Source organism: Pelmatolapia mariae, linkage group LG23 (assembly GCF_036321145.2).
Source record: "Pelmatolapia mariae isolate MD_Pm_ZW linkage group LG23, Pm_UMD_F_2, whole genome shotgun sequence".
In the NCBI taxonomy this organism is placed as follows: domain Eukaryota; kingdom Metazoa; phylum Chordata; class Actinopteri; order Cichliformes; family Cichlidae; genus Pelmatolapia; species Pelmatolapia mariae.
In genome coordinates, this window is record NC_086246.1 from 50,781,006 (window position 1) to 50,798,613 (window position 17,608).

Sequence of the window (17,608 nt, forward strand, 5' to 3'; positions counted from 1 at the left end):
CAAACCGAGCAAATCAGCCATTCACACACCTTCCACTGACACATTTGCGCTGGTTTCTGCACTTCCTGCTTGGCATATGTAGCTGCCACTGTCTTCAGGCTTGAGCTCTTTGATGTGAAGCTGTAAGCTGCAGCCCTCTTGCCTGATCTCATACTTTCTACTGGCTCTCAGAGGTAGTCTGTTCTTCTTCCACAGCACTGACACTCCAGGTCTGGACAACTCGCAGTACAAGGAGGCTGTACCTCCCTCGTCAGCCTCCACACTTCTTAATTCTTTCTTGAAGAATGGAGGAAGTTCTGGAAAATGGGTTAAAAGGGAGAAGAAAGTCATGTGTCCTTTTGAAAAGTTTTCAGTGCTGTCACAGCATCACCACGCAGTACTTTTGTTGACATTATGTTTCTGCAACTGGAAGGATGCTAACACAGTAACACTTCACACACCTTTCACAGACACAGTTGCACTGGTCTCTGCACCCCCTGCTTGGCATGAGTAGCTGCCGCTGTCTTCAAGTTTGAGCTCCTTGATGTGAAGCTGGAGGAAGCAACCGTCCTGTCGCATCTCATACTTCCTGCTCGCTCTTAGGGGCAAGCTGTTTTTCTTCCACTGAACTGGTACTCCAAGTTTGGACAGCTCGCAGTACAGGGTGGCTGAAGCTCCTTCTTCAGCTTCCACACTCTGAAGCTCCTCCTGGAAGAACGGAGGAAGCTCTGGGGGAAAAGGACAGAAATGGGAATAGTATAAGAAGAACGCTTCACTGTACGTGCTGATCGTAAGATTGTTTAGCTCATTGCCCTGAAGTACCAGTGACGGCAAGTTTGGCAGTGCTCTGCATATCTCCTGTATCACAAGAGTATACACCAGTATCCAGGGGGTCGACATCACGGATGAGCAGCAGGTTGACTTTTCCCTCCTTGCGCATCTCGTATTTATCACCATTTCGAAGAGGAATGTGGTTGCGTTTCCAGGTAACCAAGGTGGTGAGGTCAGAGGTGGTGCAACTCAAAGTAGCCGTCTCGCCCTCCATGACCACTGTGTCTTTGGGCTTCTCCTCCAATAAAACTAGAATTTGATATCAAATCCCAGTGATCATCAGGGGGTACATAACTTTGAAGCATTTTATTAGTTTTTACTTAAATACACCCTCTCTACTGTATTCTTCTGCTCACCTTTAGGCTTAGGAACAACCAGCAGGCGTGCAGAGGTCCTCTCCTCCCCGACCACAAAAGCAACCGTGCCCGTCTCCTCAGGCGTTGTCATGGTGAGGACCAGTCGGTGCTGGCGGCCGCGACACGTCATCTGATTCATCTCGTTCTTCTGCAGAGGGCTGTTCCCAAGCCACCAGACGCCCTCGCTCACGTCTGCGTGGCTCAGTTCGCACACAAACACCGCGTCCTCTCCCGCTGTCACCGTTTTGTCTTGAAGCTCTGTAACGATCCGAACGCGCTCTGTGGAGGAAGAAGGAGCTAGATACAGCTTTTTTTTTTAGAAAAGGGAATTTGATACATTTACATTAACTCAACTCGGAAGGGCCCGCTCTGGATTTCGTGTCATGTAAATAAATTAGCCCAATATATCAACAAATAATGACATTAGACTGCCATATACACCTACCCCTGACAATCAACTTGGCAGTGGTCTTTTTGCCCCTGGTGATACAGCTGAACTCCCCAGCATCCTCCAGATGCAATTTCTTGATCTCCAGAGTGTGACTGGGGCCTTTCTTTGTTACGATATAGCGTCCTCCTTCTTCCACCACAGTGTTGCCCTTCTTCCACGTTACGGGCACATTAGGACTGGAGACTTCACAGGAGAACAGCACAGACTTCCCCTCCATCACAGTTTGGCTCTCAAGTTCCTTTTCAAAGAACACCGATGCTGCCGCTGGGTGAAGAAAGAAAAGAGATACTCAGATAACTTTTTTATCAAAGAGGCGATTATCACAGTGTGGTGGGGCGTGGCTTGCGGTGCCGTGCAGGGAAGGTGGACGCACCTGCACGGCATCCGCAATCATGTCCCGCCGACTTAAATATTGTACTGGGTCCTGTGTTTGTTGTTGTTGGTTGTGTGTTATGTTGAGCTGGCAGCGGGAGAGCTGCAGCTCTGTGTGTGTCGTGAACGGCAACCTTGAGTTGTAATAAAGAGATGCTTGAAAGCATGAACATGCACCCGGGTCTGCTGTGGGTTTGTTACAGTGGTGCCGAAACCCAGGAAGGGGACACAGCAGACCCGCGACTGGGCCAGCCGGGGAAGGAGCTGACCCAAATGGTGGCTGAGATGGTGGCCACACAGCAGGAAGAACTGGAGGACCTGGTTAAGCGCCGCACGCAGAGGATCGCGAGTCTGGCGGCTCAGATCCAGTCCTGGCCGACATCGCCACAACCCCCACTGTAATCCCTTGAATGCATGGGAGTGGCAGATGTCCGGAACGTTCTGGCGCCTGTGCCGGCCCCCAAGTTGCGACCAGCCAGGACGCAGCGTGCCACCGCACCCATCCCCACTCCTCAGGTGGGAACGGCTTGTACCTGGCCGAGGCCTGCGCCTGTTCCTGCTCCCTGGAGGAGGGCCACGAAACAACCACTGGGTCCACCAACAGCCCACCCACCTGCTCAGCCCGAGCCGGAGGTCAGCGCGCTGGAGGAGGAGCGCGAGGGCCCATGCCTGACAGGTGAGAGGGAGGAGAAAGAGGAGGAGCTGCGCGGGGGCTTGTGCTTACTTGTGGAGGAGGTGCGCGAGGATCCGTGCCTGCCGGTGGTCGGGGAGGCGCGTGAGGGTCCGCGCCTGACAGAGGTGGAGGAGCTGCTCCAGCCGCAGAGGAGGAGGAGCCTGAGGTCCCCGTGCTAGAGGAGCCTGCTTGGCCGGAGGGCGAGCCGTGCGACGGCACCGCCAAGTCTGAGGGCGGCGTGCTGGCCAGACCGGCCTCATCTCCACCAGAGGCAGGCGCGCCAATTGGTCATACGTCGGCCCAGCCTCCTGTGAGCCGTGACCACCTGCCACGCGGCCGACCTCCGGACCAGCTGGAGCCGTGGGCAGCCACCTGAACCCCCCCCCCGTCGCTAGACCTGGAGCTGTGGGGAGGGGAGTAGGTTCGGCTGGATGGTTCCCCCGGCCTCAGTCAGGCGATGGGGGAACGTGCACCCGGGTCTGCTGTGTTACACACAGAAACCCAGCAGTGATGGCCCAGCTACGTATGAAACAATGTGTGAATTAATTAATATTAATTATTATGTAAAACTAGCAGCCTTTGCTGGGTGGACCCCAGCTCTCACCGGGGTGGTAAGCAGTTAAGGAAAGGGATAAATTGATGGGTTCACATGAATTGTGGGATTGTGGTTCCACAAATACAACTCCAGCATGTTTAATGCACAGTTATACAGCACGGGTCGGGCCTGAAGAATAAGAATTCAGTCTTGGTAGGGGATCAGTCTCACAGGGCCTCCACTCTTGGCCGCCGCCCGGCACACAATGCACCTGGCCCCTACGGTGCCTCCTGCGGGTGGTGGGCCTGCAGGACGATGGGCCCATGTCCCCTTTTTGGGCTGTGCCCGGCCGGGCCCCATGGACTAAAGCCTAGCAACCAGACACTCGGGCTTGGCTCCAGAGCAGGGCCCCGGTAACCCTAACCCGGGCAGGGTGAACTGTTCCCTTGATGGCCTTCTCATAGGGGTCTTCTGAATCGCTCTTTGTCTCGTCCCTCACCCAAGACCAGTTTTCTATGGAAGACCCTACCAGGGGGCAAAAGCCCCCAGACAACATAGCCCCTGGGTCCAGGGTAGCAATTTGCAATAAAATGCAATAAAGAAAAGTAAAATTTTCGAATACCTCTCACGTTGACTTCAGCTGCCGTCTTCTGCTCCCCGAAGGCGCAGCTGTACTCGCCAACATCCTCTGGCTGGATGTTTCTGATGGTCATCTCAGCTATCCTCCCCTTCAGCGTCATCTGATATCTTCCTCCGTGATAAAGCTGGTCCTCCCCCTTCCACCACTGTACGGGCACCCCGGCCCTGGATAGTTCACAGCGCAGGGACACATTGCCTCCTTCAGGGGCCTCCTGGTTCTTCAGACCCATTTTGAACGTGAGCGGTATAGCTGTGGATGTGGGGTAGAAAATCGAATTTGAAGTCTAACGATCAGGAAAGAACATATAAGACAGGATCGTACTGCTTCATTTGGTACCTTTTAAAACCTTCTACGAGCAGAAACATAGGCTTTAGAAGTATGAATGAACCAAACACTTTCACATCTACACTCTTGGCTTACGTGTGATTGTGACATTGGCTGTAGTCTTGACATCTCCATAGAAACAGCTGTAGAGGCCGCTGTCCTCCAGTTGTGCGTTTTTGATCGTCAGCTCCATGACGCTGTTTCGATTTTTAATCTGGTACTTGAAATTATTCCTCAGCAGCTCTTCTCCTTTCCGCCACTCCACAGCAAGGCCAGGCTTGGACAGCTCGCAGCTCAGGGTCACGCTGTTCTCCTCCTCCACCTGCTGGTTCCTTAGCTTAGTCTTGAATGTGACCGGCGGCGCTGCAAGAAGCACCAAAGAGGAGTTATGGAGTTATTTGACTTTATTTTATAAAAGTTCATTCTTTCAGATTCAGTGTTTCTAGTGTGGGAGCTGGGTTTTACCTACGACTGTGAGCTCAGCAGTGGATTGGCTGTCTTTAGTCTTGCAGGTGTATTTGCCAGCATCACTCTCCTCCATGTTGTTGATGATCAGCTTGGTGATGCGTCCCTCCTGTTTCATCTCGTATTTGTATCCAGGCTTCAGGATCACTCTGCCTTTCCTCCAGTCCACCGGAGCTCCGGGTTTGGAGAGCTCACAGCAGAAAACTCCACCGTCCCCCTCCCTCGCCTCCAAATTCTCAACCTCCTTTGTAAATGTAACAGGAAGTGCTACAGAAAAGAATACAAATCTGAAATTACAAATCATTTTCTAAATCTGCTGTGGTTAATAGGAAGTACTGGGTGTTTTTCTCCTGTGGTCATTCCCAGCTGGACAGTTTATATCTCTACCCCAGCTGTAGTGAAGCTTACCTCTTACTTTGATGTCAGCTGATGTCACAACAGTCCCAACAGAACAGCTGTACTCGCCAGAGTCTGCCAGAGTTACATTTCTGATTAACATCTCCGCCACTCGGCCTTCTTGCTTTATTTGTATTTTTTCTCCCTCTTTCACCAGTTGAGCGTCTTTCCTCCACTCCACGGGGACTCCGGCTTTTGAAAGCTCACAGCGTAAGGTCACGCAGCCCTCCTCCACAGCTTCCTGGTTCTTCAGTTTCTGCTTAAAGGTCACTGGTATTGCTAAGGAGTGATAGCCAGAAACATTACAAAAAGATTGTTAAAGCTTAATTATAAATGGCCTGTATTTGTATAGCGCTTTACTTAGTCCCTAAGGACCCCAAAGCGCTTTACACTACATTCAGTCATTCACACACTGGTGATGGCAGCTACAGTGTAGCCACAGCTGCCCTGGGGCGCACTGACAGAGGCGAGGCTGCCGGACACTGGCGCCACCGGGCCCTCTGACCACCACCAGTAGGCAAAGGGTGAAGTGTCTTGCCCAAGGACACAACGACTGAGACTGTCCGAGCCGGGGCTCGAACCGGCAACCTTCCGATTACAAGACGAACTGCCAACTCTTGAGCCACGATCACCCCTAAATGATGTTGCTGAATACATCTCACCAGTAACGATTGTTGTTGCCGTGGATTTTATCTCATCACAAATGCAGCTGTAGGTGCCGCTGTCCTCGGGGAGGCTTTTCCTGATGTGGAGCTCGTGGATGCAGCCGCTCTGCTTGATCTGGTATTTGTCTCCGTTGGAAAGGACAGTGTCTCCCTTTGTCCACTGCACGGGGACCCCAGGCTGGGACAGCTCACAGCACAGTGTAACAACACCGCCCTCCTGCACCTGAATATTCTTCAAGTCTTGAAGAAATTTGATGGGCCGCTCTAGAAAAGAGCAGAGGAGACATCCTGAAATGTACTTCACCTTTATGCTTCTGTAGCTCTGACAGGTAGACACTGAGATAAAGTCAATGACATATAAAAAAGATTTAAACAAAGATATATGTATATACTGCATCATTTTTGAGTCACTATATTTCTGTTCATACAGCGTCGTCTTCATCTTTAAATGTTACTTTAGGACATTCAGGATGCTGAAAAAGATGAAAAACTGCTACAGTGAAAGCAGCAGCGCTCACCATTCACTCTGATCTCAGCTGTTGTCCTCTGTTCTCCACATATACAAGTATAATCTCCACTGTCCTCCACGCAGAGGTCTGCGATCTTCATCTCCACCTGCAGGTCCTTTTTCCTCATCTGGTACTTGTCTCCAGTCTTCAGCAGCTCTCCTCCTCTCCTCCACTCCACCGCGGACGCAGGTTTGGTGAGCTCACAGCGCAGAACCACACGGCTGCCCTCCGTCACCTCCTGATTGGCTAGCAGTATCTTGAAACTAGGCGGTAACTCTAACGAAAACCAAGAGCCAAAGAGAACATCACGTGTCGCGCACTAAAGGGATGTGATTTTAAAAAACATAAACAATTATTACAGATAAAATTAAAGGTCACACTGAAATTGTTTATGGTACAACTTCAGCAATCAGTGGAAAACATGACTACAGATGGAGAAATCCATTATCCAGGTATCCACTCTGCTACAAAGCTACTACAGAGGAAACGTGGGTATTCAATATGCATTATAATGGATTAAACTCTAATCCATTATATTCCAGGCTGTGAGTATGTCTCATGATGCCTGCATGAGACAAATGATGGACTGCTGCTCATAATAAGATTCAGGAAGCTTTGGCTTCAACACTTAAATGATGCAGGTCTTTAAAAGAACTCATTTCCAGTAGAGTACACACTATCACTGTGACATTAGGCACAAACTGGGTGACGACATATGGAAACATCATGAATGGGTTCACACAGTGATGACGGGTCTACTTAGTTCATTTTGACTATTTTGTGGCTGACCTCTTTGACGTCTGCGCTTGGGTGACTCTGTTAAATAATGACATAAAAATTGAAAAAGAAGGAAGAAGAGTGCTTTATAAAATCATAATCAGATGTCGGGGATGCGTCTCACCTACGACTGTGAGCTCAGCAGTGGATTGGCTGTCTTTAGTCTTGCAGGTGTATTTGCCGGCATCGCTCTCCTCCACGTTGTTGATGACCAGTTTAGTGACGCGTCCGTCCTGTTTCATCTCGTATTTCTCTCCAGGTTTCAGAATGACTCTGCCTTTCCTCCAGCTGACTGCAGCTCCAGGCTTGGATAGCTCACAGCAGAAAACGCCGCTGTCCCCTTCCTTTACCACCAGGTTCCGGATCTCCCGTTTAAATGTTACAGGAAGTGCTGTTGGAAAATGGATTTTTTTTGGTGATTGAATGGATTTGCAAATTGCTGTTTACACCTACCCACTGTATTTATTTCTTATTCAGTCTTTATTTCTGCTTTTTTATGTAGCACAGAGGTTATATAGCCAGGACTGATGCAGTTCCTCCTAAAGTGACAAACTGATTTAAACTTACGTTTCACTTTGACTTCAGCAGTGGTTTTCTCATCTCCTGTGATGCAGCTGTATTTTCCTGCGTCTTCTGGTTGGATGTTTAAAACGGTCAGTTTAGCCGTCTTTCCTTCGAGCTCTATCCGGTACTTTCCCTGAGATCCCTCCTCAGAGAGCAGCTGACCCTGCTTCTGCCACTGAATCGGGACTCCCTTCTTCGACAGCTCACACTGTAACGTCACGCTGTTCCCTTCTTCAGCCACCTGACTCTTCAGGCTCACCTTAAATGTCGCAGGGATCGCTGTCAAAGCAGGCACATATATTTTTATATGTGTGACGTAAAACAAAGGCAAGAACGAGACAAATATGATTTACAGGTCAATGTTCATTCTTGTGGAAAAGACATTTTTCACAGGTCAAAGGGCATTACAGGGTTAAGTAATAACGAGATATGGCACAGAGAGTAAACTCACCAATAACTTTAACAGTAGACTTTGTCCTCTGCTCTCTGCACACACATGTGTAGACACCGCTGTCCTCTGGTATGGCATCTCTGATGGTCAGCTCCAGGACCGAGTCCCTCTGTTTTATCTGGTACTTGTCTCCATGCTCAAGCAGATCTCCTCCAAGCCTCCATTCCACTGGGACACCAGGTTTAGAGATCTCACAACACAGCGTGATGTTGTGTCCTTCCTCGACTTGTACATTTTTTAGCTTTTGTTTGAAGACGATGGGAAGAGCTAAAAGGCAAAGTAAGTGGACGAGATAAGTAAGTGAAGCCCCTGAAAACAAAAATGCAGCACAGCAGCACATCCTTCTTTCATGGGTCTGCTCTGAAATTCATTGAGGTAATTAATTAAAGCCATAACGTGTGGGTTTCAAATGTATGACTTCCTGTACCTGCCAGATACACAGAAAACACTAGAATATAAGTCACCATTAACAGTCAGAGTAGCGGTGGTCTCCACGTTTCCACAGATGCATGTGTAGATGCTGCTGTCCTCGGGGGTCACATCAAAGATCCTCAGTTCAATGAGCATGTCTCTCTGTCGTATGTGATATTTCTCTCCATTTCTAATCAGTTCATCCCCGCCTTTCCTCCACTCCACCGTGTGACCAGGTTTGGAGAGCTCACAGCGTAACGTGGCAGTGTTGCCCTCCTCTATCAACACGTTCCTCAGCTTCTGCTTGAAGGTGACTGGGAGAGCTGAGAAACCCAGATAAATAATCACAGACGGCCTCATAATTATTCCTTTATCAGCTAGTTGGTAAATAAACTCCTACCAGTAATCTTGACAGTGGCAGATGTCATCTGATCAGCACACACACAGCTGTAGACCCCACCGTCCTCGGGCACAGGTTTCCATATGAGGAGCTCCAGTGTGGTCTCCCGTTTCCTTATCTGGTACTTCACACTATTCTTCAGCACCTCGTCCTCTTTCCTCCATTCTACCGGTATTCCAGGTTTGGAGATTTCACAGCGCAGTATGACACTGCTGCCCTCTTCTGCTTGCATATTCTTGAGTTGTTGTATGAATGTGATAGGAACAGCTGGAAAATCATAGATATAGACATGAATACAAAGAGGATAAAAGCTTTGTGTGATAGTTTATTGCATTAGCAGCTGTACCTGTATGTGGCTAACTGTCATATATCAGTGCACAGTAAGTTATTGCATGTTGCATGCATCTGTATTTCTCCAGGTGAGCTGGATAAAACTGCACTGCTCCTTTTATACTTGCATGAGCTCGCAATGGATGTAAAACATGTTGTAAATACTAAAAAAGAAGAACTTTTTGGTAAAACTGTGTCAGGTGAGTTTGTATTGTGATGAAGAGCTTTACCGTGTACTTTGAGACTTGCTGTAGTGTGGTGGTCTCTGCACTGGCATGTGTACTGTCCAGCGTCCTCGGGTTTCAGGGCTTTGATGATCAGAGAGTTGATCGTTTTCCTCTGTTTCATCACGTACTTGTCTCCTGGTCTGATGCTCTCAAAACCTTTCTTCCAGTGGACCTGGACCCCAGGCAGAGAGTACTCACAGGTCAGGGTGACAGCTTCTCCTTCTTTGGCCTCCACATGCTTCAAATGGTGGATGAACTCTGCTGGGATGGCTGGGAATGACAATGAAGAGGGGAAATCTTTACTTATTATAATTTCTCCTATGTAATCATATACAATCTACCAGAAATGTTCGACCCATAGCAAGCACATGACAAATAAATCCCTGTTCGTACCTTTGACAGTGACCGCGGCCCTAGTTGTAACAGAGCCAGCACTGCACTCGTACACTCCTGCATCTGTTTTGCAAACTTCTCGAATGGTCAGCCGAGCTTCGCACCCCAAACGACTGGTAAAGTATCTTGAGGAGTTCCACATGAGACAGCCATCTTTGTACCACAGGATGTGACACGGCTTGGAGGTCACACAGGACAAAATCAAACCACCTCCTTCGATGGCCTCACAGTCCTCAAGTGACTTACAAATGGTGGGACGCCTTTCTGGTATCATGAACAGATGAAGCACAGCACATGTAAGATGTGACAAAAAATACACATTAAAACCCAAAGATCTCAGCTTTACCTCGAACCAACAGCGAGGCGTAGGATCTTTTGTCCCCTGCTGCAAAGGAAATAGTGCCAGTGTCTTTACGGGCCAGCTGTTTAAACGTAAGGGTGTGGAAGCCTCCTGAAAGCACCTGGATCTCATTGAGCTCGTTGGTATAAAGCAAAGTTTCATCCAAATACCACTTGGCCCCAGCGTAGTCACTGGGAGAGATACGACACCTGAATGTGACCGTGTCCCCCTCCAGACACTCTACATCTTCCAGTTCATCCAGAATCACCACCTTCTGACCTGCGAGATGGAAAAGACAAAACTCTTACAAACTTACAGCATACATGACCCGATCAGCACCGTTAGTATTTTTACCAAACATTTTATTCAGTAATGATAAAAGTTAGCAACATGCATTACAGCACTCATCATACTGGTATTTCTACCAGTCTGTTGGTTCCTTTGTTTTACAGTATTTTCTATCACTGCCTGATATGGCCCAGTTTAATTTAAATGATCCACACTCACCTTGCACAGTCAGCTGTGCCCGGCTTTGCATGGTGCCAACGTCACATATATAAATATCTGTGTCCGATTTCTCCAGTGAGGTGACGGTGAGGGACAGCACCACGCCCTTCTGCCTGATGACATACTTCCTTCCAGGCCGCAGCTCAATCAAGCCCTTCAGCCAGGTCACACGCTTGGCTGGCTGCCTCGTCTCGCACTCGAGTGTCACCTTTCCTTTTTCTTCTGCTCGAGTGTCTTTCAGCTCCCTGGCAAATGTGTGCTGTAACTCTGAAATGAAAAGGGAGCTTAGTAAAGCCGATCCAGCCATAAAAAACCCAAAGACATATAAGCGTGGAGATAATTTAGATCCTTTCAATCTGCACCTCCGTGCTGCAACTTGTGTTTTACCTCTATCTGTGAATGGTTGCTGCCTTTATAAAACCAAGAATTAATGAAAAGTCGAACTGAATCTACCTCTGATCTCAAGCTTGGCACGGGAGGCCACGCCTTCGGCCTCACAGCAGTACTCTCCAGAATCTCGGATAGCGGTGCTTTTGATCACCAATCGTGCCAGATGTTTCTCCACGCTCATCTCATACTTGGGGCTCTCCTTGATCAGACGCCCATTTTTCAGCCAGCGGATGGTGACTTCTGGTTTGGTGATTTCACAGGTCAGCTCTGCATCCTCACCAGGCACGGCCTTGACGTTCAACAAGTCCCTGAAGATGTGCACTGGCTTCTCTGTGTGAGAAAAGGCACATTGGCTCGCTCAACATCTTGAAACATTTTACAGTGTAGGATATGTATAATGTGTATAAACTCTCCAGGCATGACCAAATCTTAGGAAAGATTATGTACCTTGAACAAAAAGCATGGTCCTACAGGTTAGATCTTTAATTGTGAAGACCACATCTCCAGCGTCAGTAAGTAACGCATCTCTAACTGTCATCGTATACATGCGGCCGCTGTTGGTGAGCTGAATACGGCTGTTGGTAACCACGAGCTGGCCGTTAATTGTCCAGGAAGGTTTATCGTCAAGATCATGGGAGAGAAGACACTCAAAAGTGCAGGTGTCTCCCTCGAGGACAGCCGTCGTCTTCAAACGCTGGACAATTGTAATGTGTAAGTCTGTAAATAAATACAATCAGTAAATGACCACATATACAGGTCCTTCTCAAAAAATTAGCATATTGTGATAAAGTTCATTATTTCCTGTAATGTACTCATAAACATTAGACTTTCATATATTTTAGATTCATTACACACAACTGAAGTAGTTCAAGCCTTTCATTGTTTTAATATTGATGATTTTGGCATACATAACTCATGAAAACCCAAAATTCCTGTCTCAAAAAATTAGCATATCATGAAAAGGTTCTCTAAACGAGCTATTAACCTAATCATCTGAATCAACGAATTAACTCTAAACACCTGCAAAAGATTCCTGAGGCTTTTAAAAACTCCCAGCCTGGTTCATTACTCAAAACCGCAATCATGGGTAAGACTGCCGACCTGACTGCTGTCCAGAAGGTCATCATTGACACCCTCAAGCAAGAGGGTAAGACACAGAAAGAAATTTCTGAACGAATAGGCTGTTCCCAGAGTGCTGTCTCAAGGCACCTCAGTGGGAAGTCTGTGGGAAGGAAAAAGTGTGGCAGAAAACGCTGCACAACGAGAAGAGGTGACCGGACCCTGAGGAAGATTGTGGAGAAGAACCGATTCCAGACCTTGGGGGACCTGCGGAAGAAGTGGACTGAGTCTGGAGTAGAAACATCCAGAGCCACCGTGTACAGGCGTGTGCAGGAAATGGACTACAGGTGCCGCATTCCCCAGGTCAAGCCACTTTTGAACCAGAAACAGCGGCAGAAGCGCCTGACCTGGGCTACAGAGAAGCAGCACTGGACTGTTGCTCAGTGGCCCAAAGTACTTTTTTCGGATGAAAGCAACTTTTGCATGTCATTCAGAAATCAAGGTGCCAGAGTCTGGAGGAAGACTGGGGAGAGGGAAATGCCAAAATGCCTGAAGTCCAGTGTCAAGTACCCACAGTCAGTGATGGTCTGGGGTGCCATGTCAGCTGCTGGTGTTGGTCCACTGTGTTTTATCAAGGGCAGGGTCAATGCAGCTAGCTATCAGGAGATTTTGGAGCACTTCATGCTTCCATCTGCTGAAAAGCTTTATGGAGATGAAGATTTCATTTTTCAGCACGACCTGGCACCTGCTCACAGTGCCAAAACCACTGGTAAATGGTTTACTGACCATGGTATTACTGTGCTCAATTGGCCTGCCAACTCTCCTGACCTGAACCCCATAGAGAATCTGTGGGATATTGTGAAGAGAAAGCTGAGAGACGCAAGACCCAACACTCTGGATGAGCTTAAGGCCGCTATCGAAGCATCCTGGGCCTCCATAACACCTCAGCAGTGCCACAGGCTGATTGCCTCCATGCCACGCCGCATTGAAGCAGTCATTTCTGCAAAAGGATTCCCGACCAAGTATTGAGTGCATAACTGAACATAATTATTTGAAGGTTGACTTTTTTTGTATTAAAAACACTTTTCTGTTATTGGTCGGATGAAATATGCTAATTTTTTGAGATAGGAATTTTGGGTTTTCATGAGTTATGTATGCCAAAATCATCAATATTAAAACAATGAAAGGCTTGAACTACTTCAGTTGTGTGTAATGAATCTAAAATATATGAAAGTCTAATGTTTATCAGTACATTACAGGAAATAATGAACTTTATCACAATATGCTAATTTTTTGAGAAGGACCTGTATATATTATGCATATGAATGCTATACTAACTGTGGATGAGATCTCAGAAAGGTTTAATAGCACCAAGACTCATTAAACATGGTGCAGAATAAAGAAATAATTACCTTAAATTATTTAAATTCTTAAATGGTGGAGGATTCAGAAATACAAGAGCAATGCTTTTATTGATAAACTCACATAAAACAATTTACTCTCTGGTTTGAGAGCTTATTAGAAATGGCGTTTCTTTTTCTACTACTCACCATGTACTGTGACTTTAGCTTTGGTCTGACTTGTGCCGAGATCACACGTGTACTGTCCTGCATCATCCTTGCTCAGTGAATGGATGATCAAAGCCATGGACTTCCCAAACTGGAGCAGCTCGTGTTTGTCATCAGCTGTCAAAACTACACCGTCCTTCTTCCAAGCAGGCCTCGCCGTCTCTTTGGAAATTTCACACTGAAGACAAAGCTCCCCTTGCTCCTCTCCAACTGCATCCTCCAGAGGCCTCAGGAACACTGCTGTGCATTCTGGGACACAATACAGGTTAGTCTTTGTGTTGTTATTATTGCAATTTATGTTTCTGAGAAATTTAAGCAACTCCTTCTGTCACTGACCTTTGACCTTTAAGGTGGTTGTCTCAGTGAGAAGGCCCGCTTTGAAGGTAACCCTGCTCTCCTGTGGCCGAAGCTTTTTGATTGTGAGGCTGTGCATGGTGCCCATGTGGTGGATCTTGTTGATGGCGTTGGAATAGAGCCGGACATTGTTGAGGAGCCATTCCACATTGGCCACCACGTAGTTGAGTTCACATGAGAAAGTGGCGACGCCATTCTCCTCAATTTCCACCGGTTCAAGGTGTTTGACCAACTTCAGTGTCCGCACTGCAATACAAAGGCTCAATTCATCAACGTGTCCTGAAAAGGCTTCATATTAACATTTGCATCACACTACACTGAACCTACCTTCTACTTTAACATGTGCCGAGCTCTGTGAGCCTCCAGCCAGACAGCGGTACTGTCCCGCATCCATCCCCGTCAGGCCGTGGATGGTCAGCTCTGCTTGTTTCCCCTCCCTCTTCATGCTGTACTTGTTAGAGGATTTCAGAGCTGTGCGGCCCTTAAACCAGCGCACCACCCTGGGAGACGGGGCAAACTCACAGCTCAGAGTCACAGAGCTGCTCTCTTTTGCCTCCACGTCATCCAAGTGGTGGACCACCTGCAGAGGCCGCTCTAAAAGGGAAGACAGGTTTACCTGTTCAGCAGCGTATTTCCATTATTTCATTGGAGAATACCATGTTATCAGCTTGAGGCGGTGTGGGAGATTCACCTTTAACCGTAAGCTGAGCGGTGGAACGACTCTTGCCAGCTACAAAGACCACCGGGCCTGACATGGAGCTTTCTGTGGAGGTGAAGCACAGGCTGTGGAGGGTGGCCTCCCTGTCAATGGTCACTGCCGCGCATGGCTCCATGACCTCACCGTTCAGTGTCCACTTTGGTGGCCTCCCTGATTTTAAGTTGGTCTCTACCTGGAATCGTGCAGGCTCTGGCTCCATCACCTCCACCGATTTCATCCCCCGCACTATGGTGATAGCCTGCTCTGCATGTACAGCATAATACATATTACCTCTACTGCACAGCTCCTGACATCATAGTTTGATTTCATAAGTGTGGGAACCTCACCCTCTACCAGAAGCTGGCAGGAGGTTTTATCATCCTGTGCATCACATGTATACGTGTCTTCATCTGACGAGCAGACATCATTGATAGCAAGCTGCCTGTAGATATCTTGGCTGATTAGCTGATACTTCTTGCTGGGAAGTAGCTCCTTCCTGTTCTTGTACCACCTGACCTCAGCATTAGGCCGTGACACCTGGCACTCTAGCAGACCTCGGTGGCGATACATGGCGATTTTTACTCTCAGAGGACGCACTATTTGGACCGGAAGCTCTGAGAGTGGAAGAACAAACTCGGGTTTGTATGATCTTTATTGTTTTATAAGAACTATTTCTGGTGTGTTTATCAGGATTTCTTTCATGCCCAGTGTGAGGTGTGACTCTCGGGGCTCACCTTGTACCGTGAGAGTTGCACAGGATGAGACCCGCTCTGCCGTGAACCTGATCTCTCCTGCATGTTCTGGTCTGACTGACTTGAAGGACAGAGAATGTGTTTTACCTGAAATCACATTAAACCCAGTATTTTATTCTGCTTATTACCTTTTCCTCGGTTAATTCTCAGAGTTCCCCTTATGGTTCAGGTACCAATGACTGAAGCTCATCAATTCAAGCAACTACAAGGATAGCTCCCCCAAAATAAGGACTACTGCTAAGATAACTGATCTTTTACCTTGGTGTCTGATCTTGATGCTGTCCCCAGGACGGATCCGGCAGTCATCTCTGTACCACCGACCATCCACATCCATCTGGCTGACCTCGCACACGAAGGTTACAGGTTGACGCTCGACTGTGTCGACATCTTCCAGCTCCTTCACGATGTGAATGTCCCTAGCTGGCAGGAAATATCCACACTATGACTCGAAACTTAGTGAAAGTAACCAAAGAGAGCTTTTTGCCACTAAAATATTGGCTAACTGCAATCTGACATATTACTCCATATCATTATTTATATATTGAACTAAATGGCCTGTATTTGTATAGCGCTTTACTTAGTCCCTAAGGACCCCAAAGCGCTTTACACTACATCCAGTCATCCACACATTCACACACTGGTGATGGCAGCTACATTGTAGCCACAGCCGCCCTGGGGCGCACTGACAGAGGCGAGGCTGCCGGACACTGGCGCCACCGGGCCCTCTGACCACCACCAGTAGGCAACGGGTCTTGCCCAAGGACACAACGACTGAGACTGTCGGAGCCGGGGCTCGAACCGGCAACCTTCCGATTACAAGACGAACTCCCAACTCTTGAGCCACGATCGCCCGAACGAACTAAAATGAAAGACGGTGCGCTGTGACTGTATGTTCTGCGGTTCCATAGCTTTGTTGGGTTCATAACACTGATTAGTTTTAATGGGAAAAAGAAACATTGCATTAAAGACAACACCGTCTGTCCAAGTCCAGCAGTTGTTGGACATTTCAACTACAGCATGCACTTCACTGCAGAAACTACACCCTCTTAAAAACACGTATGAACCTCGAGTTAGTGGTTCAGGTTATTGAAGCCCCGGAGAAAGTCACTGACCTGAATTTGGGATCTAACACAGAGATGGTCTGGGCCATATAAAAACATTCAATCCTGTGAGCATGCAAGTAGTTTTATCACATTACCTCTGACAGTGAGTCGGCCTGAGGTCTGAATGCCATTAGCCTGAAAGGAGAACAAACCGGCATCTCCCAAAGCCACCCTGTTCAGTAAGAGGGAGTGTTTCTTCCCGTGTGTGCTGATGCGACAGTTGGGTTTAGATTTGAGCTGCGTCCCATCCCTCATCCACACGCCCTCTATGTAGGCTAGGTTAAGAGTAACCTCAAAGGAGCAGCTCTCACACTCTGAGACCTCTGCGTCGTCCAATCCCTTCACCACCTGCAGACGGTTCTCTGGCAAACAAACACACACAGGCGGCGTTAGAGGCCTAAAGGCCTTTGACTCATGGTGAGAACTCTATTGAAAAAGTACAAATGCATTTAGAAATAAACATACTTGCAGCTGCTACTATTCCTCCAGGCTTATTGTCTCCCATGTCTCTTGTTCTTGACTGGAGAAGTTTGTTTTCTATCACAGTCAGCAGGCTGCAAATACAAACGTACCTGAGGTGACCCTGAGTCAGGATATGTTGTCTAACCGTGTTACAAAAAGAGAAATCAGCTTTTCCACGAACTCATTCAGCTCACTCTCACAGTTCAGGGGTACAGACATTACTGATTTCTACATAAGTGCTTAAATCTTTTGGACATCATTGCAAAAACAGATCTAATTCCTTTCAGGCTAATCATCAAACCACAACGTCCAAAATGGTAACCCCATCAAACTGGATATACATGGCATCAGTGTCTCATATTGTTGATCCCTGTGATGGCGTGCCAGTCAGTAATGAAGAGCAGAGTAATCTCTGTCACCGCACTTGGCTGAGTTCAGCACCCCCAATATAGACTCAGCTGTGATCAAACCTCCATAAGGCAACATGCGCTGAACTCAGAGGAAGGGAAAGCTCTGAAAAGCCAACAAGCGATCGACCAATGACCTATTGATATGATATTTGAGATCATCAAACACACCAGCTCCTCCCAGCAGCACTCCAAGCATAGGCCAGTCTGCTCCATTACA

General features: G+C 47.7%; 1 protein-coding gene across 1 annotated transcript in view; it reads right to left on the reverse strand.

Moving 5' to 3' along the window:
- The window catches only part of obscna (obscurin, cytoskeletal calmodulin and titin-interacting RhoGEF a), a 42,461-nt gene extending 25,437 nt beyond the window's left edge, over nucleotides 1-17,024 (reverse strand). Inside the window, 32 exon segments of the mRNA XM_063467728.1 lie at nucleotides 30-296; nucleotides 441-707; nucleotides 802-1,059; nucleotides 1,167-1,445; nucleotides 1,612-1,881; nucleotides 3,820-4,086; nucleotides 4,258-4,524; nucleotides 4,627-4,893; nucleotides 5,035-5,301; nucleotides 5,685-5,951; nucleotides 6,206-6,472; nucleotides 6,986-7,012; nucleotides 7,098-7,364; nucleotides 7,541-7,816; nucleotides 7,989-8,255; nucleotides 8,453-8,722; nucleotides 8,800-9,066; nucleotides 9,360-9,626; nucleotides 9,750-10,013; nucleotides 10,096-10,368; nucleotides 10,597-10,863; nucleotides 11,050-11,316; nucleotides 11,434-11,703; nucleotides 13,596-13,862; nucleotides 13,950-14,213; nucleotides 14,295-14,561; nucleotides 14,659-14,928; nucleotides 15,012-15,278; nucleotides 15,399-15,503; nucleotides 15,675-15,836; nucleotides 16,615-16,881; nucleotides 16,985-17,024. Of these exon segments, the coding sequence (XP_063323798.1) occupies nucleotides 30-296; nucleotides 441-707; nucleotides 802-1,059; nucleotides 1,167-1,445; nucleotides 1,612-1,881; nucleotides 3,820-4,086; nucleotides 4,258-4,524; nucleotides 4,627-4,893; nucleotides 5,035-5,301; nucleotides 5,685-5,951; nucleotides 6,206-6,472; nucleotides 6,986-7,012; nucleotides 7,098-7,364; nucleotides 7,541-7,816; nucleotides 7,989-8,255; nucleotides 8,453-8,722; nucleotides 8,800-9,066; nucleotides 9,360-9,626; nucleotides 9,750-10,013; nucleotides 10,096-10,368; nucleotides 10,597-10,863; nucleotides 11,050-11,316; nucleotides 11,434-11,703; nucleotides 13,596-13,862; nucleotides 13,950-14,213; nucleotides 14,295-14,561; nucleotides 14,659-14,928; nucleotides 15,012-15,278; nucleotides 15,399-15,503; nucleotides 15,675-15,836; nucleotides 16,615-16,881; nucleotides 16,985-17,024 (7,834 nt within the window).
- Between the last annotated feature and the right edge of the window lie 584 nt (nucleotides 17,025-17,608).